This window comes from Hordeum vulgare, chromosome 1H (assembly GCF_904849725.1).
Source record: "Hordeum vulgare subsp. vulgare chromosome 1H, MorexV3_pseudomolecules_assembly, whole genome shotgun sequence".
Classification (NCBI taxonomy): Eukaryota; Viridiplantae; Streptophyta; class Magnoliopsida; order Poales; family Poaceae; genus Hordeum; species Hordeum vulgare.
The window spans coordinates 443,965,365-443,990,485 of NC_058518.1; the positions used below are offsets into that span (position 1 = coordinate 443,965,365).

The 25,121-nt window shown below is 42.1% G+C and overlaps 1 protein-coding gene across 3 annotated transcripts; it reads left to right on the top strand.

Annotated features, from left to right (window-relative positions):
• Nucleotides 1-4,177: 4,177 nt before the first annotated feature.
• Nucleotides 4,178-9,855, top strand: LOC123443679. Of its 3 annotated transcripts, none has more exons than XM_045120177.1 (10): nucleotides 4,178-4,540; nucleotides 5,130-6,060; nucleotides 6,134-6,224; nucleotides 7,006-7,178; nucleotides 7,274-7,772; nucleotides 7,873-7,973; nucleotides 8,065-8,102; nucleotides 8,700-8,871; nucleotides 9,070-9,214; nucleotides 9,333-9,855. In XM_045120177.1, the coding sequence occupies exons 2-10, from the start codon at nucleotides 5,182-5,184 to the stop codon at nucleotides 9,596-9,598; spliced, it is 2,364 nt and encodes a 787-aa protein (XP_044976112.1). In that variant the 5' UTR covers nucleotides 4,178-4,540; nucleotides 5,130-5,181; the 3' UTR covers nucleotides 9,599-9,855. The 3 variants fall into 3 exon arrangements, with proteins under 3 accessions (XP_044976112.1, XP_044976123.1, XP_044976119.1); XM_045120188.1 differs by having other exon boundaries at nucleotides 8,703-8,871; XM_045120184.1 differs by having other exon boundaries at nucleotides 4,252-4,540; nucleotides 5,142-6,060.
• Nucleotides 9,856-25,121: the final 15,266 nt, after the last annotated feature.

A 25,121-nucleotide genomic window follows, 5' to 3' on the forward strand; every position in this document is an offset into this window, starting at 1 on the left:
AACATTGGTTTTAATCTGCTAATCACCTAATAATAATTTGCATAGGGAATAGCTACCCCGAGATTTTAATCAGCAACCCGGGCCAGTGCTCCTCATGAGTGTTGGTCCACCCTGTCATCCGCCGGTGGCTACCAGGGGCAACTCTGTGATTTGCCTACCGAAAGTTTGGACAATCCGTCGTGTCCTGAGAACGAGATACGCGACTCCTATCGGGTTCGTCGACACGATGGGAGGTCTTGCCAGATTTGTCTTACCTTAGCATATATCTTGCGTATAGGAATCCCGGTGAAACTTTGGGTCTCCTCAAAGTTGAGGTTTTCCTCTAAGGAATCCGACGAGATCACGAGTTTCGTGATAGAGGATTACTTTGCGGCCCGTGGCTGTTTGTGATGGACTAGTTGGAGCACCCCTGCAGGGTTTAATTCTTTCGGAAAGCCCTGCACGCGGTCATGTGGCAAACATGGATAATTTATTAACATCCGGTTATAGATAACTTGAAGTAACTCTAATAAAACTGCCAACTGTGTGCGTAACCGTGACTGTCTCCTTCGGAGATCACTCTTCGACCGGGAACATGATGGGGTTATGTTTGACGTAAGTAGGTGTTCAGGATCACTTAGTGGTCATCTAGTCTTCGATCACTCGCGTAGACCACCATATAAATACTCTGATCATCGTAAGTTAGCCACCATATATGCTTAGGTTGCTGCAAACCCATACACTAAACCTTCCTCACCTAATAACTTGACTTTATTCAGTACCAAGGTCATTAGATTGCTGAGTCCCCGTGGCTCACAGATTACTACAAACCCCAACAGGTGCAGGTACGCCCGACGTAGGAGATCCTGATGACAACCAGTTGAAGTGGGAGTTCGATGAGGACTCTGGCCGTATGTATGTGAACTATCCGGAAGACTGAGGATGTGGTCGTGAACGTGGGCTAGCATACGGGATGTGTTAGATCATGTGTTTTCTGTTTAAGTCCGTAGTTGGACCTGCTGCTACTCTGAATAATGTGTGTTTGTAAGCTATATATGATATATTCTTACCAGATGGCAAGTGTATGCCCTATTTGTTGATCTTTAATTACGTATTGTGATGATTATCCCGTTTGCGAAACGCATAGATGCGCCCCTTTCCCCTTTTGAGGCCTCGCCCCCAAATAAGGAAATGACCGCATCTTAGTCGTTACACCACTCCCCTCGTCCTGTTCGTGAGGCAGCAAGATGAGCAGCTCCTGTGAAGTTTTTGTATTGGATTTTCTTCAGCAGCTCATATGATTTGGTATTGTGTTGATATGGAAGAACTCATTTTGATATTGATGTGTTGATATGGTGTGTTGATATGGAAGAAATAATTTTGATATAGATGTGTTGATATGGTATATTGTGTGGAAGATTTTTGCTCCTCTGAGCAGCTCATATAGATGTATTGATATGGCAGGAATGTACATATTGTTTGTACACCATATTAATTATTCCAATTCTTTCTATTGACATGATGAAAAATAGATGAAATCACAATGGGGTAATGTTGGTCTTAGAACTTTCATTGATATATGTGTGGAAGAAGTGAATGCTAATAACTGTGGCAAAGAAGGAACATTGACACCACTTGGATATGACAATGTGGTAAGGATTTTTTTTTAGCGCACGAGGAGAGAATATAGCAAAAAGCAATTCAAGAATAAGTGGGATGTGCTGAAAAAAGATTATGTTGTTTGGAAGACATTAAGCCAAAAAGGAAAAAAGAATAAGTGTGTATGAAAAAATGTTGACAAATATTCGAACAATGTTAATCTTATAATTGAATTTATTTTATATGGGTATTAGGAAAAATGTTAACCATGTATTTAGAAAATTTAATTTTGTATTCAAAAAATATTGAAAGCACATTAGAAAATTTTGTTGACATATAAAAATATATAAAAAGGAAATCGAAGAAACAAAGAACCCCCCCCCCCAAAGGCAAAAATTAAAAAATGAAAAACTAGAGAAAATCGAAAGAGAAATAAATACGAACCAAAGAAAAAGGGAAATAAAAAGGATAATGAAAATCTAGTAAAGAAACAGATAAAAACACAGAAACACAACAAACCCGATGAAAACCTTAAAAGAAAGGAAGAAACCCGATTTAAAGGTAAAGAAAACTTAAAAGGTGGAGAGACGAAGAAAAAAAAACAAAAAAATGGAAAAAAACCAAAGCGAACCAACCCATCAAGCATGGCGAAGGAGCTAGCAAAGGTAAAAAAACAGATAAAGTTGGACCGGTCACAACCGCTATACTGCGGGTCTATAGCGATTCTAGGGTTCCTCGTCACCGGCGCGCCGCCGCCGTCCTCCGACCGTCTCCATCTATCTCAGCATGTCGTCCTCTTCTAAGCTCTGTCGCCGCCCCATCGTAGACCTCCACCATCAGGTCGTCTCCGATCACGGGGTAGCCAACGCTGCTCAGCCCCGTGTTGCTCTTCTTCGTCCCTCCGTCCGCATCACCCCACCATCCCAAGGTACAACTCCCTTTTTCCAGATTCATTAGTGTTCTACCTGAATATTTGTGAGCATTTGGTTTGCCATGGACAGAGTAATTTTTATGGATCTAGTACAACTAGTTTGTGATATGTGTGAGTTCTATGCCAGTAATTTATCTAACAAGTTCGAGATTATCCAAGTAACTCCAAAGAGATAGTGTTCCGGCGGGACTTGACATCGTCAACATGAACATAGTCCATGATAGAATTGCTAACTCTTTGATGAGCTCAAATCGATCATAGAGTTCTTTCATCTGCTCATGGACAAACTACTATTCTATTTTGTGATATGTGTAGAAGTGTGTAAAATATTTTGTGCTGCTCCTAGTAATCTAGTTGATGGGTTTTCGCTTCATAAAATTGCAAGCGTTCTAATATACCGATACATTGATGAATGATAAAATATTTGGGCTCGATTGCTAGTTCATCAACATTTCTATTTCTATGTGTTGTATTGATCCTTATAAAAAGTTGCTACTATTTTGCCATGTCAAAATATCATGTAATGCTACTCTTTTGCCATGTCAAAAGATACCATGTTCATCATAAGTCGGATGACTATTTAGTTAGATTTAAATTAGTGCTCTAAATCAGCTTGTAATAATGTTATTATCATTAAATAACGTGCAACCAATCTCTCAACTTTTAGGGGTATTTCATACATTTATCTCCATTCTTACAACACAATTTTCACAGCTACTTTTCCACAACAGATTTTCCGCAGCTGCTTTCAGAAATCCACAACCCAACTAAACACCACCTATACGCCATTAGTCGCAACCTGAGGTTTTCCCTTTTTTCGTAGATTCGTTTATTTAAAATGTTTTATCTCTTAACTATTGGATTTCTCGTGTCGTCATCTTTAAAAATAGATCTCATATTAATAGGGTTTTTTCATAGAAAAAAGGGACAAAAAACACAAACCGAATATGTTTTCCCCTTTTCGAACCCAAAGCACGTTTTTCCCTTTTCGAACCGGGAGCACGTTCTTTTTTCCTTTTGCGAGAGGCACGATCGTGCCTCTCGCGTAAGCAAATTCGTGTCTCTACATGAAATAAATGCAGGCCTCTTGCGGAAACATACGTTTTTTCTTCTCGCGGAAGCAAATCCGTGGCTCTACGAAAAGTAAATTCATACCTCTCATGGTAGGAAAAAATTGTTTTTTTTCTTTTCAAGAAACACGGTCATGCCTCTCGCGGAACCAAATCCGTGTCTTTCACGGAAGAAAATTCACGTCTCCACGAGAAGTAAATTCGTGCCTCTCACGAAAAAAAACACGGTTCTTCGCATAAAAAATCATTTTTTGGATCCAAAGCCTAAGAAAAGCCTTAAAAACAGAAAAATCATCTAAAAACGAAAAACGAGTGCAATTTAGAAAACTTTAAAAAATGACACATGAAGACGAAAAACGAGTGCAATTTAGAAAACTTTAAAAAAAGTGACGTGCTCTCAACCCGCTGCAAGTGACCCTTACGGGGACTCCCCAAGAAACGCCTTTTTTATTAAATGAAGCAGTTGCTTAGTGCGCGATATAGCGCTCTCTCCCGGCCGAACAGAGTCGACGAAGAACCCCAACCTGGGCCGGCCCATATAGACAGGGCGGTTGCGCGGATTTAGGATCCGCCTCGTCAATTCTCAAAAAAATAAAAAGGATCCGCCTCGTCTATTGGATTCCGCTGGCGAGGGCGTGCCGCGTGCGAAGGCAACCGCGTTGAGGTGGTGCCGCCGCCGCCGCCGCCGCCGCCGCCCCCCTGCTGCCGCCGCCTCTCCGTGTCCTTCCCTTCCCCACGGGCACCTCCCCACCTCATAGCCTCCCTGCCGCCTGCGTCACCCCCTACCGACTCAGTGCTACCCCCAACACCGCCGCACTACCCAGTCTGTGCTTCTCCGCTGCTGCCCCCCTCCTCTCTTCCCAATCCTCTACTTCCCCGCTGCGGACAAGCTCGACCTCTTCTAGGGGCCAAAAAGTTCGTACTCGCCGTCACCGGGAAAGTACCTTCGTGGTGTCACCAGGTAAAGATTTCATGCTCCTCGTTACTAGTTGATTTCTTTTGTTCTGCACGAATGTTTGGTACGTTGTAGATTTCTTGTTGATGAACCGTATGTACAATTGTTGTTGAAACTAATTAGAAATTCGGTCGTTGATGGCTTGATGCTTTCTTGTGAACCAAATCGAATAGTAAGATTTAATTTTACGTATTCGTTTGGTTGATTAGTTCACACCTCGTGTGCTATGTGCTTGTGCTTGTGCTAGCTCTTCGTTTGGTTGAGGTAGTACTGCCTTTTCTTGTGCCATGTGCTAAATTTGTATGGTCTTTTAATCTTGCAACAAATGAATGCAATTGTGTTGTTAGAACCTGGAAAATATGGCTGGTTACCAGAAGTTTACCTGTGTGTTTTGATTGTACTGTCTGGTGTTTCTTGTCCACGGCAAAGTGGACCGATAAGATGTTACGGGGCCTTAGAAAGATAGTGCCAACAAGGATTTCCGTTTCCTTTTATTTTATTATCTCTCTGTGAGATAATATATTGTCCATTTCTTTTTTATATAACATGCTTGCCTTGCTGCTGCTGCTTTCTGAACCTGCAATATTTCCTAAAGTGACTTTGGCAGGTCAAAACAGCTTCTTGGAGGCCACAAAGGGGGGTTGGACATGATTGATGATGAGGCTAACTTTGGCGACATCACTGATGCCCCCGCAGAAGCGGAAGCTGCTGTAAAGTTTCATCCTAAGGTGCGGGGCAAGCTTCAGAAGAAATCTGTGCCATCACTATCTGTTGTACCCAATCGTACAGTGGAAACAAGTGATGAGAAGGCTGTAGCTTTAAGTCAAGATAATTCCTCTCAAGGACTTGCCACGAATCAAGAAATAACATCTTCGACGGTTCTTGGTAGTGAAATGATTGGTGACGTGGAAGCTTGTGGGGGTACTCTTTACACACCTTCTGATGACATGCTGACAGTTTCTTCTATAGATAGGGTTTCTCGAAATGATGATCCTCATGATAATCCATCTGAAGTAGATACACACCAAGAAAACTTGGTTGTTTCAGATACCCAAGCATCATCCACCCATCCAACTAGCGAGACAGTTGATGATTTAGCTGACTTTGGGGAACTATTTGACACACATTCTGAAGAGGAAAACGTTGCAAAGTCCAAGCTAAAAATTAAGGTGAAACTCAGCAAGGCAGCATCCAAATCCCGAAAGACTGGCCAAAAGAAGGTAGCTTCAACTGTAGATGTGGTTTCACAAAATAAAGAGGATGGTAACGATGATCTCAGAGGATGCAACAATGAGCAGGTACAAGCTCCTAGACATGAAGAACATGTACAGACCTCAGATTCTCAGCCACCCTTGGGAACCGATGATGGTATAGTTGACAATTTTGCTAACCACAACCTCATCCTTGAAGAGCCTGTTCCAGCGGAAACAGCTGCAAAGTTACGCCCTAAATCACAAAGAAAACCTGGCAGGGCTTCATCCAGGGCAGTTGGGACTAGTGATGATTATGCAGCAGCTAATCTAAAGGTTAAAATCTTTTACAAATTTAAGTAAGTTCACAAATATGATATGCTGATGCTCTGCTTTTGATTGCTTTTAGGATACCAATGCTAGTGTTGATATAGGCTCTCAAGATGGGCTGATAAGTCCTCATACTGATGATACTCAACCGATCTTAGGAGAACTCTCTGGTGCGTGTTTGATCTACTTGTGGAACTTTTTTCCATGCACATCTTGAGTTCGAAGACTGCCAATGATCTCTTTTTAGTTGCATACGAGAAAAAATATATTTTGTTTTCGAGGAATACTTATATTCCAAATCAGCGTTGTGACAAGGGAGTTAAACTCTACAATAATTTTTGTTTGAAACCTGTTACTACTTTTTCTGTTAGCTGAATAGAGTGTTTTGCTTTACAATCCACATTTGCTCAAATTTCATCGTTTTTGGTGGAAATCTCCATTCCACATTACCCCACTTTGATTCTTTTTCGTTATATATATCTAGTAGTCTTAAATTCGTAATTAGTATTTGTTGTGGACGTGAAAATTTGTTGATTTTATGCCCTGGTTTGAACTTTGAAGTATATAGTGCATGTATAAACCAAAAGTTGTCGACACATTAGTAACATAAATTGCCAATTACTTCAAAACTTGTACTACAAGTTCAGTAGCCTGAGTGAGCTTTCTCCTCAATGTGGATGTTTGGTGATTGTTCATAAACTCCTTGAAAATCAGACAGACTTATATTTCATATGTTTCCAGTACACTTAATCATATATAGGGAAGAAAATATCGAATGCTTCTTTTTCATCAGTTTAAGATTTTGTTGTCCAAATTGTGACTGTTATTAATTGTGCTACCTGGCATGATGTTCATTCTGACTAACAGTATGTCATGAATTGCTTTATATAGTTTCGTCTAGCTTTCCTGGTTCTTATTTACTCATAATGAGGAAACATATTTCTGATACAGCTGAAGCTGCTGCTACATTTCTACTTGACCTTGGAAAGAAAAAGGGCAAAGGAAAATCAGTAACATTTGTTCTACCGGATGATTATGAGTGGATCGCTCCAACAGATACCAACCATAATGACATAGGCTCTGATGAAAATTTGAACACCTTGCTTCAGCAAGCACCTCAAAAGGTAAGCCCTTGCTGAAGTCTACACTTGTGAATTGTGATTAGAATTTTCTTGGCACCTCAAAAGGTAAGTCTTTGTCTCATTGGTAATTTTTGCAGCATTGTCTTACTGAAGAACATTCAGACGATCAGGAATATACTGACAGGGAGAGCCAGTACCATGAGGGTGAGCCATCAGATCATGGTGTTGAACAACAATCCAAATTGGATGTTGGAAAACTAGAATTGTCAATGAAGTTAAGAAGCAGGACAGAGTTTCAGAAAGTTGGGGTATCTGAGAATATTGTTGACGATCATCTTGACGAAGATTTTGCTGAACCTTCAGCAACCGAACAAAATAATGATAGTGGCGATGAGAACACTGCTGGAGGAAAGCAGAAGGCAGTGAGAAAGTCAAGGAAGAGAGATCCGAATAAAGAACCTTTGAGGGGTTCCAGGCGCACCTCGACGAAATCCACTTTGGAAAAATCACAGCCGACCCAGCAGAAAAATAAAAGTGAAGTATCGTCACGTGGTCGTAAGAGAGCCTTGAAAGATACAATGATGGAACAGCCTGAGAAGAAGCTTACTCACAGAATTCGTCAAAAAAGAGCAAAAGGTATCTGGCTAAAATAACAACGGTACCCAAATAACAAAGCATCAATTTTACATGATATGAGCTCTTGACTCTTGTATTTTTGGCCTTTGTTGTTTTATAGAAGTGCAAACGTTACTACAAAAACCTGATCATGAGATAGATCGCATGAAGCTAAGTGTGACGCATCTCAGGTTGTTGCAAGAGGCCAGAGAGCGTATTCAGGTGAGTTGTGTTGAGGCACGTTTGCTTGGTCTACCTTTTTCATTAGAGTATTATGCTGTTGCTTCATGTTTTTTGTTTTGGCCTTTCCTAGAGTAAAACACCGTCAGGACCATCATCCTCTAATCAAAGGTAGGCTCTTTTTTCCGCTTAAAATATTACTCCCTCCGTCCCAAAATAAGTGTCTCAACTTTATACTAGCTCTAGTACAAATTTGTACTAAGCTTGAGACAGTTATTTTGGGACGGAGGGAGTATGTATGGATATTCTCTCTGTGTCATGTTTAACTGCCATTCTATATTTTGTGTTTGGATATGTTTACGTAAACTGTACTAGTAAAACAGCCAGTCATTGACAACAATGCTACAGGTTATTTGGAAGATTTCTATTTTACCATGTACTCCCTCCGTTCCTAAATATAATAAGTCTTTTTAGAGATTCCACTATGGACTACATATGAAGCAAAATGAATGAATCTACACTCTAAAATATGTCTATATATATCCATATGTAGTCCTTAGTGGAATCACTAAAAAGACTTATATTTAGGACCGGAGGAAGTAGATGCTTCACTTTTTCAGATAGGGTATTTGAACTTGGCGTTGCTGCTGCACTTGTTTGTTCCAGCATAAAAAATTGTATTCTTCAACTTGATGAGTTGGTATGGTGCTTTAATCATGATTTCACTGACTTTTCCCTGTCCTGGTATTTGTTGATGTCTTTCCACAGCAGCTCCCATTTTGGAGATACTGACGATTTTGATCCTTTTGGAGATAACTATGACAATGACAGAACAGAGAATCATGCGCTAGAAAATGCTACTAAACTGAATTACCATTCTTATATGGACAAAAAAACACCAGCCAAATGGACAAAATCTGACACTGACTTGTTTTACCAGGTATTTGGAAATCAACTACACCCTCTGTAACTTAATATAAGACGTTTTTTCACACTGTCATGGACTCTAAAACTTCTTATAAAAAGTTACAGAGGGGTCACTCGCTACTATTTTGATGTTGAATATTCCTTTTTTTTTGTGCTGACGTTTTGGCTTGCCTATGGGAAAGTTCCAACATTTTTATCTGTTCTTGTTCAGGGTCTTCAACAATTTGGTAGCGATTTTGCGATGATACAGCAACTATTCCCAGATAAGTCCCGTGACCAAGTACGCCAAAAGTTTAAAAGTGAGGACAAAAAGCATCCAAGGCAAGTTGACGATGCTATACTTCATCGCTCAAGAGGTCAGCGATTGCTTTATACCTGGTCCAGCCCATATATTTTGAGTTCTGATTTCTGATTTCTGATTTCTGATTTCTGATTTTGCTTAACTTAACTCTTCTTTTTTACAACTGTATACAGATAATCTGTATTTAAAACAAGTAATGAAACAGCTCAACGTTGAAGATTCGCTGAAAGACGTCAACATTACACAAAAACAAGAGGTTGCATCAAGTGAAGCGAACACTGGAAAGGAGGTTTTTCCTGAAACTAACACGTACAGTGTTGAGAATTGTTCAACTTTATCAGATGAAGAGATGGGCACGCACCAATCTGAGGTCAAAGAAGGGGAGGATTTTTCTGGAAATGCTGATGATGATGACCTGGATGTTTTTGATTGGTACTAGCACGCTAGCCACACTGAAAATCAGGCAAAAATTATTTAGGATCTCACAGTTCTATGTCAAACGTTTTTGCTCATGGGATTAGTGAGTTAGTTATGCGATATACGGATGCAGTTAGTACGGTTATTACGTTGATTACTAGTTTATTTCACCCTTGCAAGTTACCGATGTACTCTTGACTAGTGTTGTTTTTTCTATGTTATACAAACTTTGTAGTCTCGGTTGCACAAAAATGAGAAACTTTGTAGTCTCCCTCAAAAGTATCTGAAGCTTGCTGCTTGGTGATATCTCCTGCTAGGTGCAGAGCTGGTGGCAGCTCTCATTTTGCTTCTAGGTGCAGAGTTGTGGCTTGTTCAGATAAGTATATGCCTATCAAATGAATTGCTAGATGCACTAGCTTCATAATATTGCATGTTCTTGCAGGGCTTTATTGAAATGTAGAGAGTACGGAAGAGCATTTCATTGATCTTTTATGGATACTTTGCAGCATCCGCAAAGTATCCTAAAGAGGAAAATGTAAATGAATGTTTTGAATTATGTCCAGTCACACTTACCTTTGACAGATTACCATGTTATCGTGATGCAAAACCTAATGTTTTCATAAACTTTGCTCTATACCACCAATTGTCACACCATGCAGATCAGTTCTTGGCTTGTGGCACTGCATTTTTTGTCCGCTGTAATTTGGAAGCTTATTAAAATCGGGATTGATGTTTGGTTCAGGAGAAAGTAAAACACATGCTACTGCTCCTTGCTCCTTCGATGACTTGTGTGGTCGAACTGGGCATGCTTTTATATTGTGCCAACTATTTTCTCCGTTTGAAAATACTTATCAAAAAGATGAATATATCTTAGACGTATTTTAGTTCTATATACATTCATTTCTATTTATTTTCACGACAAGTAATTTCGGACGGAGGGAGTACTATTTTGTTCTTGGAGTTGGACAGCGTTGTTCCTAGTTTAATATACTGAGTGCCCAAAAACATCAGAACACATACGTCAGTGATCAGTCTCAGCTCATGTCTTCCTTATTTCTGTGCATATCAAGGTCCAGGGAGGTTGAAGATATGGCAGCACTGCGCACTAAAGCTGTATGATTTTGCCTCTTGATTGGTCCAGTGGCAGCTGGCGTTTTTATTGCGAACTTGAATGGATGTTATGCGTGTAGGTATATGTGCAAAAGGTGGCCAGTATGCCAAGATTTTTTTTGTTTGCAACTAACATTTTTCTTTCTTTCTTTCTTCAGTTTTGCACTCTACACTTTATACCAAAACTCTCGGCTCTTGCCACCAGAGGCAAGAGCGGCTCCATATACCTACACGCATATAAACTCTCGACTCTTAATGTAAAGCTTAAGCTCAGGTTTATCATTTCATTTTCTGAAACCGAGGCAACAATGCTCCGTTGATTGAGAACATTCTTGTCCTGTTAATTGTTGAAAACCGGCCGCATTCAGACACCGCCCCAGCACTGCTGAAAATCAGTCCCCAGAACCTCATCTGAAGCCACCGCCCCAACATAAAGTCCACAGCCCTGCTGCTAGTTAGCTTGGACGGCGAGAGTGAATCGCAGAAACAGCTACAGGCCAGCGGCGCAAGCTCAGGCTCACTTTGCTGTCTTTGTGGTTGCGGCTCCTGTAACGCATCAATGAGAAACCGACCAGTCTCTCCACGTCGGACAACTGATCCTTTTGTGTGACGTCTTTGTTTTAGGCGTCACACTAAACTGTGTGACGCCCGACAGTACGTTGTGTGACGTTCGAGACCTAGTATGACGTTTAAGGCATAGGCGTCCCACTACACCGTGCGACGTCTAAGACAAAAACGTCACACCGTGTACTGTGGTGTCTGACTGTCGGACGTCATACAAAAGGGTCAGCCGGGTGGATTTTTTTTCAAACATAGTCCAGTTTGTAAAATACTTTGGTTCCTGAATCAAATTTGTCAATTTTGCCCTCCACGCCAATGCCACTATTGTGCTCCGCGGTCTGACACGGTACCATGGGTCCATATTTTGTTTTTCCATCTCGCCTGCCTACGTTCGTCTAGCAGAAAATCGCAGACGGGCTCGGAAGAAAAGAAAAAAGAAAAAGAAAAAAGGAAGATGCATGCATGCCCTTTTCAGACGAGGCAGGCCGTCGCTTGCTCGCGCGGCCATCTCCGGTCTGGTCAATGCGGAGCAAGCCAACATGAACAGTGGCAGACAACAAATCAGGAGATCAAAACCACTTTCCGCTCCCCGAACTCACCACGCACCAGACGCCCCGCCGATAGGAAAACAAGATACGCAAAAGGGCAGGCACCGCTCTTCTTTACGAGCACCAACGGGAAACGTTGCGAGGCCAACTTCAAGGCAGGATCCAAACGGATGTCTGGATTTTGTCTGTTTGAATATAATAATGAATGTCGCCCGGTTGTTTTTTTAATGCGCGTCCGCATCTCGTCCGCATGTATAGTTTGTTTGGTTGTTTTTATTTTTTATTTGTTTTCAATAATAGTACTTTGATATCTTGAAAATACATTCATTAATTCTTTGTTAGAAAAGCAAGATCAAAGAAAATAAAAATAAAAATTAGATATTTTAGAAGATATCCAACTTCTGTACTGCTTCTATTAGTTGGCTTCATATTTTTTATGTCTTTAATGTTGATCTGTGGATTTTTAAGTCTGCACGTTTATTTTTTATTCTAAAATGGTAGAGGTTGCTTCGCTTCCCCTCTATTCTCTTTCCTAATAAAATTTCACAATATCAATAGATCATTGCATTTTTTCAATACCAAAACTTGCATTTGGCCTACACATAAATTTAAGCAAACAATGAGCTACCGAAATTGCATTGAATCCAATGAAGAACATACCAAAAGAAGCACATACCTTTTTTTGCACTTGAAGAACACTCACCCGGCGTGTCCGATGTGGTAGAAACGCGGCGCATGATCTGAAGCGGGCAGTCATCGCACTTTGTAAACGGCAACAGTGAGCCGACGAGCCGCTGGGCCAGTACCGAGCCCGGACGACAGTCGGGCGTGTCTTTGCCGATGAACCACCGACATGATAGATCCGAGCGGCTAGAGACCGATTCAATACTTGCATGCGTCGCCTAGGCATTATTGGGACTGTGCGGTTCGATATTCGGTCAGTCCATGGTAAGGCGCGCTCATCAGCGCTCGGATGCATCAAATCCGATGGACGGGTGTGCTAAATCTTGTTGTTGCAGATGTAGTAGATAGCTACCGACACATGAGCGAGAGATTGAGGCAAGGGAGTCCCAAACCCGACGGTCATGTTGTCGTCGATCGGGCTGGACAACAAAGAGGTCGAGAATTTGACGATGACAACTATGGCTGGGTCGGAGGACGGGGGGCGGTTGAAGGGGGGAGAGAAGAAAAAGGAACGATGGTGTCCTTGATGGGCGGGTGAGGGAAGGACAAGGACACTCGTCGCTGTCCGTCCGTGCTTGTCTGTATCGACACAAATGCGGTTTAAATTTCAATAAAAAAGATGCGAAAGCGGACGAAAAACGAAATAAATATGTGTTTGCTTCCGTGCGTTTTAGAAACTCGTGGCACGATGCGAAAGAGGCCACACGGGCGCGCTGCGATCGGCGATCGCCGATGCGCCGAGGGGCCGTGCGCACGTAAAGAGTGAGGGCATCGTATCGTATCCGCCGAAATCTAACACGTCACTCCAGAAAAAATAAATCTGACACGTCACAGGAACGCGTCGGGTGCGGGAGCCCCATGCCCCACGCACGAGCCCTCCTGGCGTCACCGGCGGAGGGGACACATCCAAATCCACGTCCACCTCGCCTGCTGCCGCGATCGTGCGTGCCACAGCCCATGATGCCGTACGCTGCCGCAGTCGGTCGACAGTGGCTGGCCATGGCTCGGCTGATCGCTCGTTCAATTCACCGTAAGAGCATATGCACCCATGGCTCGGCTGATCGCTCGTTCAGTTCACCGTAAGAGCATGTGCATCCAAACTTTTTATATTAAAATCCTTAAATTCATATAAAAACATGTAAGATATGAAATTTACGTATTATATAAAACCTATCTACTCCTCATCAAAGATGCGGATAAATGGATGTTTGCCATAGCTCCGTCCCCTCCGGTGCCTCCGTTGCGGCTTCCTTCACCTTAATCTCCGCGTCCAGCTCGTCGAAGTGGGCGTCGACCTTCGTCTGCCTCTGTTGGATGAATCGGCCGTTGGCCTCCATCTCGGCCTCATTTTGGATGAAATCCAAGATAGCCTGATGCTCCGCTATCTCCTTCGATTGAACGACGGCGAACTCTGTCTCTGCCTCCGCTCTAATAAACAAGAATTATATCACGTGGAGGTCACAAATTCGAAGCCAATGCTGTGTTTTGGAGCTGGAACTTTTAATGGGTTTGCGCTGCGGTCTTAAATTTGGAAAATGCGTGTAATGAATAGGTCACCGGTAAACAAATTAAAATAAAAACAGCTTCATCTTCGTCTTCTTTCTCATTCCTCTTTGACCCGGACCTTGGTGTGCATGCTGCAGAGGCATCTTGTGCTCCACGTCCTGGGTGACTGATCAGAACGCCAGCTTGGATCATCCACTGCACCGACGCTTGCCATGGACCTTGGATACCGAGTTTCTGCATCAAAATAGGACGAAGACGGTGCCGTTCCTTTTTGGCTTCATTGTGTATAGGCGCTTCATTGTGTAAACGCGCATCGTGTCCTCGATCTCCGTCGGGTTGGTGTTTGTGGCCTCGACGCGCACTTCCATCATCTTCTTCGGTGAAATGTTGACGGTGTGTGTGCAGAGATGAGAGGATGAGGAGAAGGGAAATTGTAGGAGAAATGTTGCTCCGACGAAGGATTGAGATACATATTTTGAGTAGAGTAGGAGCACTCTCAAACTTTAAACTTGCTCAACGTATGCATCATGGTTGAATGGATTCATGATGGAACAGACTCACACAATAATTCATGTTAATTGGAGGCTCGCTGATGAACTGACTCACAGAAGCTAGTTGGGTTTAACACCATGCTCGTCGGTTCGAACCCCGGTTTTGCTTCCAAAATCATTTTTTTTACTTTTCTCGCGTTAAAAAAAGTATGTTGATATATTTATACAATAAAAAGTAATATTCAAGAGATCTTAACAAATCACTTCCCCTAGCACACTGTTAGGTTACATATATGCTTGGACGAGAGGTCGTGGATTTGATCCCCACTCTTGCATCGAAATGTTTTTGTCACTTCTGTCTCATCAAATGAGCCATGGAGCTTGCAAATATTTCTGCTGATATAAATCAAACCATAGTATGATAGAATGAAAATTATGAGAGACAAGCCAATAGAAATCGAAAGTTATTAACATATATTTGGATCATTCGCAAAATGTTGTGGTGTCAAAAGGGCAGGTCTAGAGGGGGCTGAATAGACACTAACAATGCAAAAGGTGCAATTCCCTTGAAACTTAGGCCGGTTTTAGCACAACTTGAATAACAAGGAGCATACTTTACACATGCATACCTAGAGTTTGAGCAGCGCAAAGTAAATAACATGCACATGCTAGGAAGTAAGGAGTAGAGTTTAAAGTTTTAAAAAAGAGGGTAGAGTTTAGGAGGTTTTGCAAACGAGTGACACAGAGTTTTTTTCCATTGTTCTGATAAGTGGTGCGATCGTACATCCATGTTGATGGAGGACTTATGGCATGTTTTGTTCGTGTCCTGGTCCGAACTTTCTTGACATGAAGCCTCCCTCAGACTTGCGTGCACATTGTTTGGTTTGTATCCTGGAGAAAAAAAGGGCTAGCCTGGCGTGAGTTACCGAGAGGGGAGCATAGCCTGGTGAAAAAGGCGCTGCCGTGGCTTAGCGTGGCCCATGGAATCAAAACTGGACGTGTGGGACTATACTTGGCCATGGGTCGGGCCTGGGCCGGGCCTAAAAAGCCCATAGCAGAAAACTGAGGCCCAGACCCGGCCCTGACCCTACCATCGGGCCTACTTTTCAAGACCAAGCCCGACCCATCTATTGAAAAGCTCGTCGGGCCTAGCGCCACGGGTCGGGCCTCTTCCTTAAAATCTCAGTATGCTAAGCCCAAGCCTAGCCCGACCCTGTCGGTGGGCTCAAAACTCAGGCCCAAGCCCGACCCACGAGCAAGCCTGTCAGGCCTAGGCCCTAAATTTTTGGGTCGGGCATGGGCGGCCGGGCCAAAGATGGACATGTATACGTGGGATGAGTAACCACAGCTGCGTGGTCCAAATAAATTGGTTTTTAGTAAAGTTGTCACATACTAGTACGTCTTCATCTGCGTAACACTTTCTCGAGGCCATGTCCTCAACCAAAAAACATCTACTGAGGCATGCTTGACGAGGCAAAAATGGACAGATATCGAGGCTACTCTGAGGCTGGACTTTTTCCACACACAATGCCTAGGGATCGAACCAAACTAGGTATCAATCCCAAAGGAATAGCGGCCGCACGAGTCCATGAAGAGCCCTATCCATGTGGGGTCCACTAAGAAGCAACCTTGTCTATTTCACCATGGCTTACGCACATGAAGAACTACTCTCACTCATGGTAGATCTTAGTAGGTGATCTCATTGCCCTTACAAACTCTTGGTTCACCCCCACGCAATTTGAAGGCTCTCAAGTGATACATAACCAATCTAGGAGACGCCACCCTTCGGAAGGCTTCAAAAAATAGTCTCTTCAACACTCAAACACCCCCTCGAAGATTTTGGCTATGTGGTAGGAGAGGGGTTTGTGTGGAAAGCAATTGAGGTACCAAGAGACAAAAATTATATGGTTGGAGTGAAATCCATTTGATCTCAATACAAGAATATGTGGTTTCTCTTAGAAAATGGATATGGAAAGTGTAAAACTCGAAGTAGTTGCGCTCTGAGTGTTAGTGGAACAACTCGGGTTACATATAGGCAACACCAAAAATCTAACTGTTACACATGTCTATGCATACAACACTCAGAATTGGTGAAACCACTCGGTGAGACCGACCTCTGCAAAAGGTTTGAACTTTAGGCTTTTCGGTGAGATCGAATTAAATTGCTCGGTAGGACCGAGTCAAGTTGACCTAAGAACTTTTCACACTTTGGTGTCACCGATTGAAATAGATCGAAAATTTTGAGTCAATTTCAATTTGTAACAAAAGGTTGGCACGTGCTCTTTGGTGGGGCCGAAGGGCCAAGTCTGTGTGACTGATATGACAGGGTTTAGGCAGTGGTTATGTCAAGTGTATATCTGTTAGGATGGCAACGAGTAATCATTACCCACGTACCTTGTGGGTACCCCTATTAGGGTAAGGGTATGGGATAAAAGTCATCCATGGGTATATAAATAGGGAAATTTGAAATCCATCAGGTACAATAGGTACGAGTATGGGATCGTATAACCCATACCCACATACCCATGTACCCATATAAAATTAATGTGAGCTCAAAGTTATTTCTACAATTTACACTTTGTCATGAATTTGTGAATTAAAATGTATGACAATGTGTTGTTGTTTATTAGAACGTGATGTTATTATGATGTGTTATTGTTTACGAGAAAGTGATGTTTATTAAATGTGTTGTTCTTTATGATGTGTCATAGTTTATAAGTATATGTGTTGCTGTAATCTACTATTGTAAATTATGATTATATGTTGTTGTTTATGACTATGAGTTGCTTAAAACAATCAACCAATTATAAGAAGAGAAAAACGTCATACCAAGTGCTTATTCCCCTCACAGTTTGGCCTGTTTAGCATGTGCAAGAGTGGCACACAATGTCCGTGTGGCTTGTGATGACCCACAAGTATAGGGTATCAATCATAGTCCTTTTGATAAGTATGAGTGTCGAACCCAACGAGGAGCAGAAGGAAATGACAAACAATTTTCAGCAAGGTATTCTGTGCAAGTGCTAAAGCGACAATGATAGATAGTTTTGTAACAAGGTAATTTGTAACAAGTGATAAGTAACAATAGTAGCAAGTGTGCAACAATATAGCCTAATCCTTTTTATAGCAAAGGACATGCCAAAAAGTACTCTTATATAAAGCAAGCGCTCCTGAGGATACATGGGAATTAGTGTCTAGTCATGTTCATCATGTTGAGTTGATTCACGTTCGTTAATTTGATAATTTGATATGTGGGTGGACCGGTGCTAAGGTGTTGTTCTAACTTGAACAAGAAAACCACTTATGATTACCCCTTCTGGAAAGCATCCGCAACTACGAAAGAAGAATTAAGATAAATCTAACGATAACATGAAACATGTGGAACCAAATTAGCCCCATATGAAGCAACACATAAACTAGGTTTAAGCTTCTGTCACTCTCGCAACCCATCATCTAGTTGTTACTCCACAATGCCTTTCCTTAGGCCCATAACATGGTGAAGTGTCGTGTAGTCGACATTCACACGACACAACTAAGAGAAGCATCAACATACACACCATCAAAATATCGAACGAATAACAACTTCACATGATTACTTATAACAATACTTCTCCCATGTCCCGAGGAACAATATTAACTAGTCACACCTCATCAAAATGTTCAATATCAGAGGTATAATAATGGTGATCAAGGATATGAACATAATATCTTCCACCAAGTAATCCAACAAAGCATGAACTACATGATGTAATCAACACAACTAGCAATTCACAGGTACCAATGTGAGGTTTCAAGACAAAGATTGAATACAAGAGATGAACTAGGGTTGGAGCGTTGGGGAACGTTGCATGGGAAACAATTTTTTTCCTACGCACACGAAGACCTATCATGGTGATGTTCATCTACGAGAGGGAGATTGGATCCACATACCCTTGTAGATCGCTAAGCGGGAAGCGTTAATAAACGCGGTTGACGTAGTGGTACAGCTTCGTGATTCAAATCATCGTCGTCCCACGATCCGTTCCGATCTAGCGCTGAACGGACGACACCTCCGCGTTCAGCACACGTACAGCTTGATGACGATCACCGCCTTCTTGATCCAGCAAGAAAGACGGGGAAGTAGATGAGTTCTCCGACAGCGTGGTGGTGCGCCGGTGTTGGTGATGATCTATTCCTGCAGGGCTCCGCCTGAGCTCCGCAGAAATCTAATCTAGAGGAAGAACTACGTGGTATAGGTTTGAGTTGCATGTGGCAAAGTTGTGTCTCAAAAGCCCTAAAACCACCATATAGGAGGAGGGGAGGGGTGTGATAGCCTGGCTTATTAGGGATGATAGACTACTCATATCAATAAGGAATTCCTTCTTTTCCGGGATCCCATTCGAACAGAACTCCCAGCTTGGAGTAGTTCTAGGATGGGTGACCGACCGGGAAGTTGATCCCGGGTGCGCATGAGTGAGGACAAAGTGTGCAGAAAAGACTAGTATTGATATGTGAGGCCAGTCTAGATCCTGCCAGGAGTAACGACCGCCGGCGGGTGTGTATCGGGGCGTTACAAGGGGCTAGCCTTGGGGCTCAAGGGAGCCCCAAGGGCGACGACTGAAGGGGAGGAGGTGGACTCCCACCCCAATTCGATTTGGGAGAAGGAGTCCACTCCTTCCTTCTCACCTCCCTCTTTCCTTGTTTTTTCTTTTCCTTTGGTTTTTTATTCTTGTGGCGCCATAGCCCACTTGGGCTGGCCTCACCAGCCCACTAAGGGCTGGTGCGCCACCCTAGTGCTATTGGGCTCACTCCCGTGTGGGTGGGCCCCTCCCGGTGAATATCCGGAACCTATTCGTCACTCCCGGAACACTACCGGTAATGCGCGAAATCTTTCCGGTGACCAAATGAAACCATCCTATATATCAATCTTCGTTTCCGGACCATTCGAGAATCCCTCGTGACGTCCGTGATCTCATCCTGGACTCCGAACAACCTTCGGTCACCAACACATATAACTCAACTATACTAAAACATCATCGAACCTTAAGTGTGCAGACCCTACGGGTTCGAGAACTATGCAGACATGACCCGAGACACTCTCCGGTCAATAACCAATAGCGGGACCTGGATTGTCCATATTGACTCCCACATATTCTACGAAGATCTCTATCAGTTGAACCTCTATGTCAAGGATTTATATAGTCCCGTATACTATTCCCTTTGTCCTTCGGTATGTTACTTGCACGATATTCGATCGTTGGTATCTCTATACCTAGTTCAATCTCGATACCGGTAAGTCTCTTTACTCTTTCTGTAATACAAGATCCCGTAACTAACTCCTTAGTCACATTGCTTGCAAGGCTTGTTGTGATGTTGTATTACCGATTGGGCCCCGAGATATCTCTCCGTCACATGGAGTGACAAATCCCAGTCTTGATCCATGCCAACCCAACAGACACCTTTGGAGATACCTGTAGAGAACCTTTATAGTCGCCCAGTTACATTGCGATGTTTGATAACCCACAAGGTATTCCTCCGGTGTCTGGGAGTTGCATGATCTCATGGTCACAGGAACAGATACATTGACATGCAGAAAACAGTAGCAATAAACTGACACGATCATATACTACGTTTATTGTTTGGGTCTTGTCCATCACATCATTCTCCCAATGATGTGATCCCGTTATCAACTCACAACACTTGCCTATGGCCAGGAAACCTTGACCATCTTTGATCAACGAACTAGTCAACTAGAGGCTCACTAGGGACAGTGTGTTGTCTATGTATCCACACATGTATTTGAGTTTCCAATCAATACAATTCTAGCATGGATAATAAACGATTATCATGAACAAGGAAATATAATAATAACTAATTTATTATTGCCTCTAGGGCATATTTCCAACAGTCTCCCACTTGCACTGGAGTCAATAATCTAGTTCACATCACTATGTGATTGTAATGAATCTAATACCCATACAGTTCTGGGGTTCGATCATGTCTTGCTTGTGAGAGAGGTTTTAGTCAACGGTTCTGAACCTTTCAGATCCGTGTGTTCTTTACAAATCTTTATGTCATCCTATAGATGCTGCTACTATGTGCTATTTGGAAATATTCCAAATGAGTGCTCTACTATACGAATCCTGTTTACTACTGAGAGTTATTCGGATTAGTGTCAAAGCTTGCATCGACGTAACCCTTTACGACAAACTCTTTAATCACCTCCATTATCGAGAAAAAAATCCTTTAGTCCATTAGTTACTAAGGATAACTTTGACCGCTATTTCAGTGATTCAATCCTGGATCACTCTTTGTACCCCTTGACAGACTCATGGCAAGGCACACATCAGGTGCGGTACACAACATGGCATACTGTAGAGCCTACGGCTAAGGCATAGGGGACGAACTTCGTCCTTTCTCTTTCTTCTGCCATGGTCGGGCTTTGAGTCTTACTCAAATTCACACCTTACAACACATCCAAGAACTCCTTCTTTGCTGATATATTATAAACTCCTTCAAAAACCTGTCAAGGCATGCATTTCATTGAAATTTCTATTTAGCGTTTTGATCTATCTCTATAGATCTTGATGCTCAATGTTCTAGTAGCTCTATCCAAGTCTTCCTTTGAAAAACTCCTTTCAAACAACCCTTTAAGCTTTAGAGAAATTCTACATTACTTCCGATCAACAATATGTCAACCACATATACTTATCAGAAATTCTATAGTGCTCCCACTCACTTCTTTGGAAATACAAGTTTCTCATAAACCTTGTATAAACCCAAAAGCTTTGATCATCTCATCAAAGCGTATATTCCAACTCCGAGATGCTTGCACCAGTCCATAGAAGGATCGCTGGAGCTTGCATACTTGTTAGCATCTTTAGGATCGACAAAACCTTCTGGTTGTATTACATACAACCTTTCCTCAAGGAAACCGTCGAGGAAACAATGTTTTGACATCCTATGTGCAACATTTCAAAAATAATGCAGCAACTAGTAACATAATTCCAACAGACTTTTAGTATTGCTACGAGTGAGAAAGTCTCATCATAGTCAACTCTTTGAACTTGTCACAAACATCTTTGCGACAAGTCGAGCTTTTAATAGTGACTTTTCACCATCATCGTATGTCTTCCTTTTAAAGATCCATCTTTACTTAATAGTCTTAGGACCATCAAGTAGTTCTTCCAAAGTCTACACTTTGTTTTCATACATGGATCCTCTCTCGGATTTCATGGCCTCCAACCATTTGCCGGAATCTGGGCCCACCATCGCTTCTTCATAGCTCGTAGGTTCATTGTTGTTCAATAACATGACCTCCAAGACAGGGTTACCGTACCACTCTGTAGTAGTACGCGGCCTTGTCGACCTACGAGGTTTGTAGTAACTTGATCCGAAGCTTAATGATCACCATCATCAGTTTCCACTTCAATTGGTGTAGTCACCACAAGAACAACTTCCCGCGCCCTGCTACACACTCGTTGAAGTGACGGTTCAATAACCTCATCAAGTTCCACCACCCTCCCACTCAATTCTTTCGAGAGAAACCTTTCCTCGAGAAAGGACCCGTTTCTAGAAACAAACACTTTGCTTCCAGATCTGAGATAGGAGATGTACCCAACTATTTTGGATATCCTATGAAGATGCATTTATCCGCTTTCGGTTCGAGCTGATCAAACTGAAACTTTTTCATATAAGCGTCGCAACCCCAAACTTTCAAGAAACGATAGCTTAGGTTTCTCCAAACCATAGTTCACACGATGTCATCTCAACGGAAATACGTGGTGCCCTATATAAAGTGAATGCGGTTGTCTATAATGCATAACCCATAAACGATAGTGGTAATTCGATAAGAGACATCATAATACGCACTATATCAAATATGGCGTGGCTATGACGTTCGGACACACAATCACACTATGGTGTTCTAGGTGGCATGAATTGCGAAACAATTTCCACATTGTCTTAACTGTGTACCAAAAACTCGCAACTGAGATATTCATCTCTATGATCATTTCGTAGACAGTTTATCCTCTTGTCACGACGATCTTCACTCTGAAATAGCTTTGAACCTTTCAATATTTCAGACTTGTGATTCATCAAGTAAATACTCCGGTATCTACTCAAATCGTCAGTGAAGTAAGAACATAACGATATCCACTGCGTGCCTCAACACTCACTGGACTGCACACATCAAAAATGCATTACTTCCAACAAGTTACTTTCTTGTTCCATGTGGTATGATTTGCATGTCTCAAGTGATTCAAAATCAAGTGAGTCCAAACGATCCATCTGCATGGAGTTTCTTCATGCGTTTATACCAATAGGTATGGTTTGCATGTTTCAAACGTTTCAAAAATGAGTGAGTACAAAGATCCATCAGCATGGAGCTTCTTCATGCATTTTACACCAACATGACTCAAGTGGCAGTGCCACAAGTAAGTGGTACTATCAATACTACTTTGTATCTTTTGACATCAATATTATGAACATGTGTAGCACTACGATCGAGATTCAATAAACCATTGAAGGTAATTATTCAAGCAAATAGAATAACCATTATTCTCTTTAAATGAATAATTGTATTGCAATAAACACGATCCAATCATGTTCATGCTCAACACAAACACCAAATAACAATTATTTAGGTTTAGCACCAATCCCGATGGTAGAGGGAGTGTGCGATGTTTGATCACATCAACCTTGGAAACACTTCCAACACATATCGTCACCTCGCCTTTAGCTAGTCTCCGTTAATTATGTAGCTTTTATTTCAAGTTACTAATCACTTAGCAACCGAACCGGTATCTAATGCCCTCGTGCTACTAGGAGTACTAGTAAAGTACACATCAATATCATGTATATCAAATATACTTCTGTCGACTTCGCCAACCTTCTTATCTACCAAATATCTATGGTAGTTCCGCCTCAGCGACCGTTCCCATCATAACATAAGCACTTAGTTTCGGGTTTGGGTTCAACCTTGGGTTTCTTCATTAGAGCAGCAACTGGTTTGCCGTTTCATGAAGTATCCCTTCTAGCCCTTGCCCTTCTTGAAACTAGTGGTTTTACTAACCATCAACAATTGATGCTCCTACTTGATTTTTACTTTCGCGGTGTCAAACATTGCGAATCGCTCAAGGATTATCATATCTATCCTTGATATGTTATAGTTCATCACGAAGCTCCAGTAGTTGGTGGCAGTGACTTTGGAGAACCATCACTATCTCATCTGGAAGATTAATTCCCACTTGATTCAAGCGACTGTTGCACTCAGATAATCTGAGCACATGCTCAACGATTGAGCTTTTCTCCTTTACTTTGCAGACAAAGAATCTTGTCGGAGGTCTCATACCTCTTAATAAGGGCACGCGCATGAAATCTCAATTTCATCTCTTTAGAACATCTCTTATGTTTCGTGACGTTCAAAAACGTGTTCGGCGCCTTGCTTCTAAGCCGTTAAGTTTTACGCACTGAACTATCACGTAGTCATAAAAAACGTGTATGTCAGATGTTCGCAGTATCCACTGACGACGCTCGAGGTGCAGCACACCGAGTGGTGCATTAAGGACATAAGCCTTCCGCGCAGCAATAAGGACAATCCTCAGTTTACAGACTCAGTCCGCAAAGTTGCTACTATCATCTTTCAACTAAATTTCTATAGGAACATATAAAAACAGTAGAACTACAACGCAAGCTACAACATAATTCACAAAGACCTTTTGACTATGTTCATGCTAATTAGTTCAATTAATCATATTACTTCGGAACTCCCACTCAAAATATACATACCTCTTGTCATTTGAGTGGCGCATGATCCAAATCCACTAACTCAAGTCCGATCATCACGTGAGTTGAGTATAGTTTCAGTGGTAAACATCTCTATGCTAATCATATCAACTATATGATTCATGCTTAACCTTTCGGTCTCTTGTGTCCCGAGGCCATGTATGCACATGCTAGGCTCATCAAGTTTAACCCGAGTGTTCCACGTGTGCAACTGTTTTGCACCCGTTGTATGTGACCGTTAAGTCTATCACACCCGATCATCACGTGGTGTCTCGAAACGACGAACTGTCGCAACGGTGCATAGTCAGGGAGAACACAATTTTATCTTGAAATTTTAGTGAGGGATCACCTTATAATGCTACCGTCATTCTAAGAAAGATAAGGTGCATAAAAGGATTAACATCACATGCGATTCATAAGTGACATGATATGGCCATGATCTTGTGCTTCTTGATCTCCATCACCAAAGCACCGACATGATCTTCATCGTCACCGGAGCCACACCATGATCTCCATCATCGTGCTGCCATCGAGGTTGCCGTGCTATCTATGCTATTACAACTAAAGCTACAACCTAGCAATATAGTAAACGCATCTGCAAACACAAACGTTAGTTTAAAGACAACCCTATGGCTCCTGCCGGTTGCCGTAGCATCGACATGCAAGTCGATATTAACTATTACAACATGATCATCTCATACATCCAATATATCACATCATATCTTTGGCCATATCATATCACAAGCATACCCTACAAAAACAAGTTAGACGTCCTCTAATTTGTTGTTGCATATTTTACGTGGTTGCTGTGGGTATCTAGTAGATCGCATCTTACTTACGCAATAACCACAAGGGAGATGTGCAAATTGCTATTTAACCT

Coding starts and splice junctions, on each gene's coding strand:
- LOC123443679 (XM_045120177.1), top strand. CDS start 5,182: ATGATTGATGATGAGGCTAACTTTGGCGACATCACTGATGCCCCCGCA. Junction 6,225..7,005: donor GATCTTAGGAGAACTCTCTG/GTGCGTGTTTGA, acceptor TTTCTGATACAG/CTGAAGCTGCTGCTACATTT. Junction 7,179..7,273: donor TTCAGCAAGCACCTCAAAAG/GTAAGCCCTTGC, acceptor TAATTTTTGCAG/CATTGTCTTACTGAAGAACA.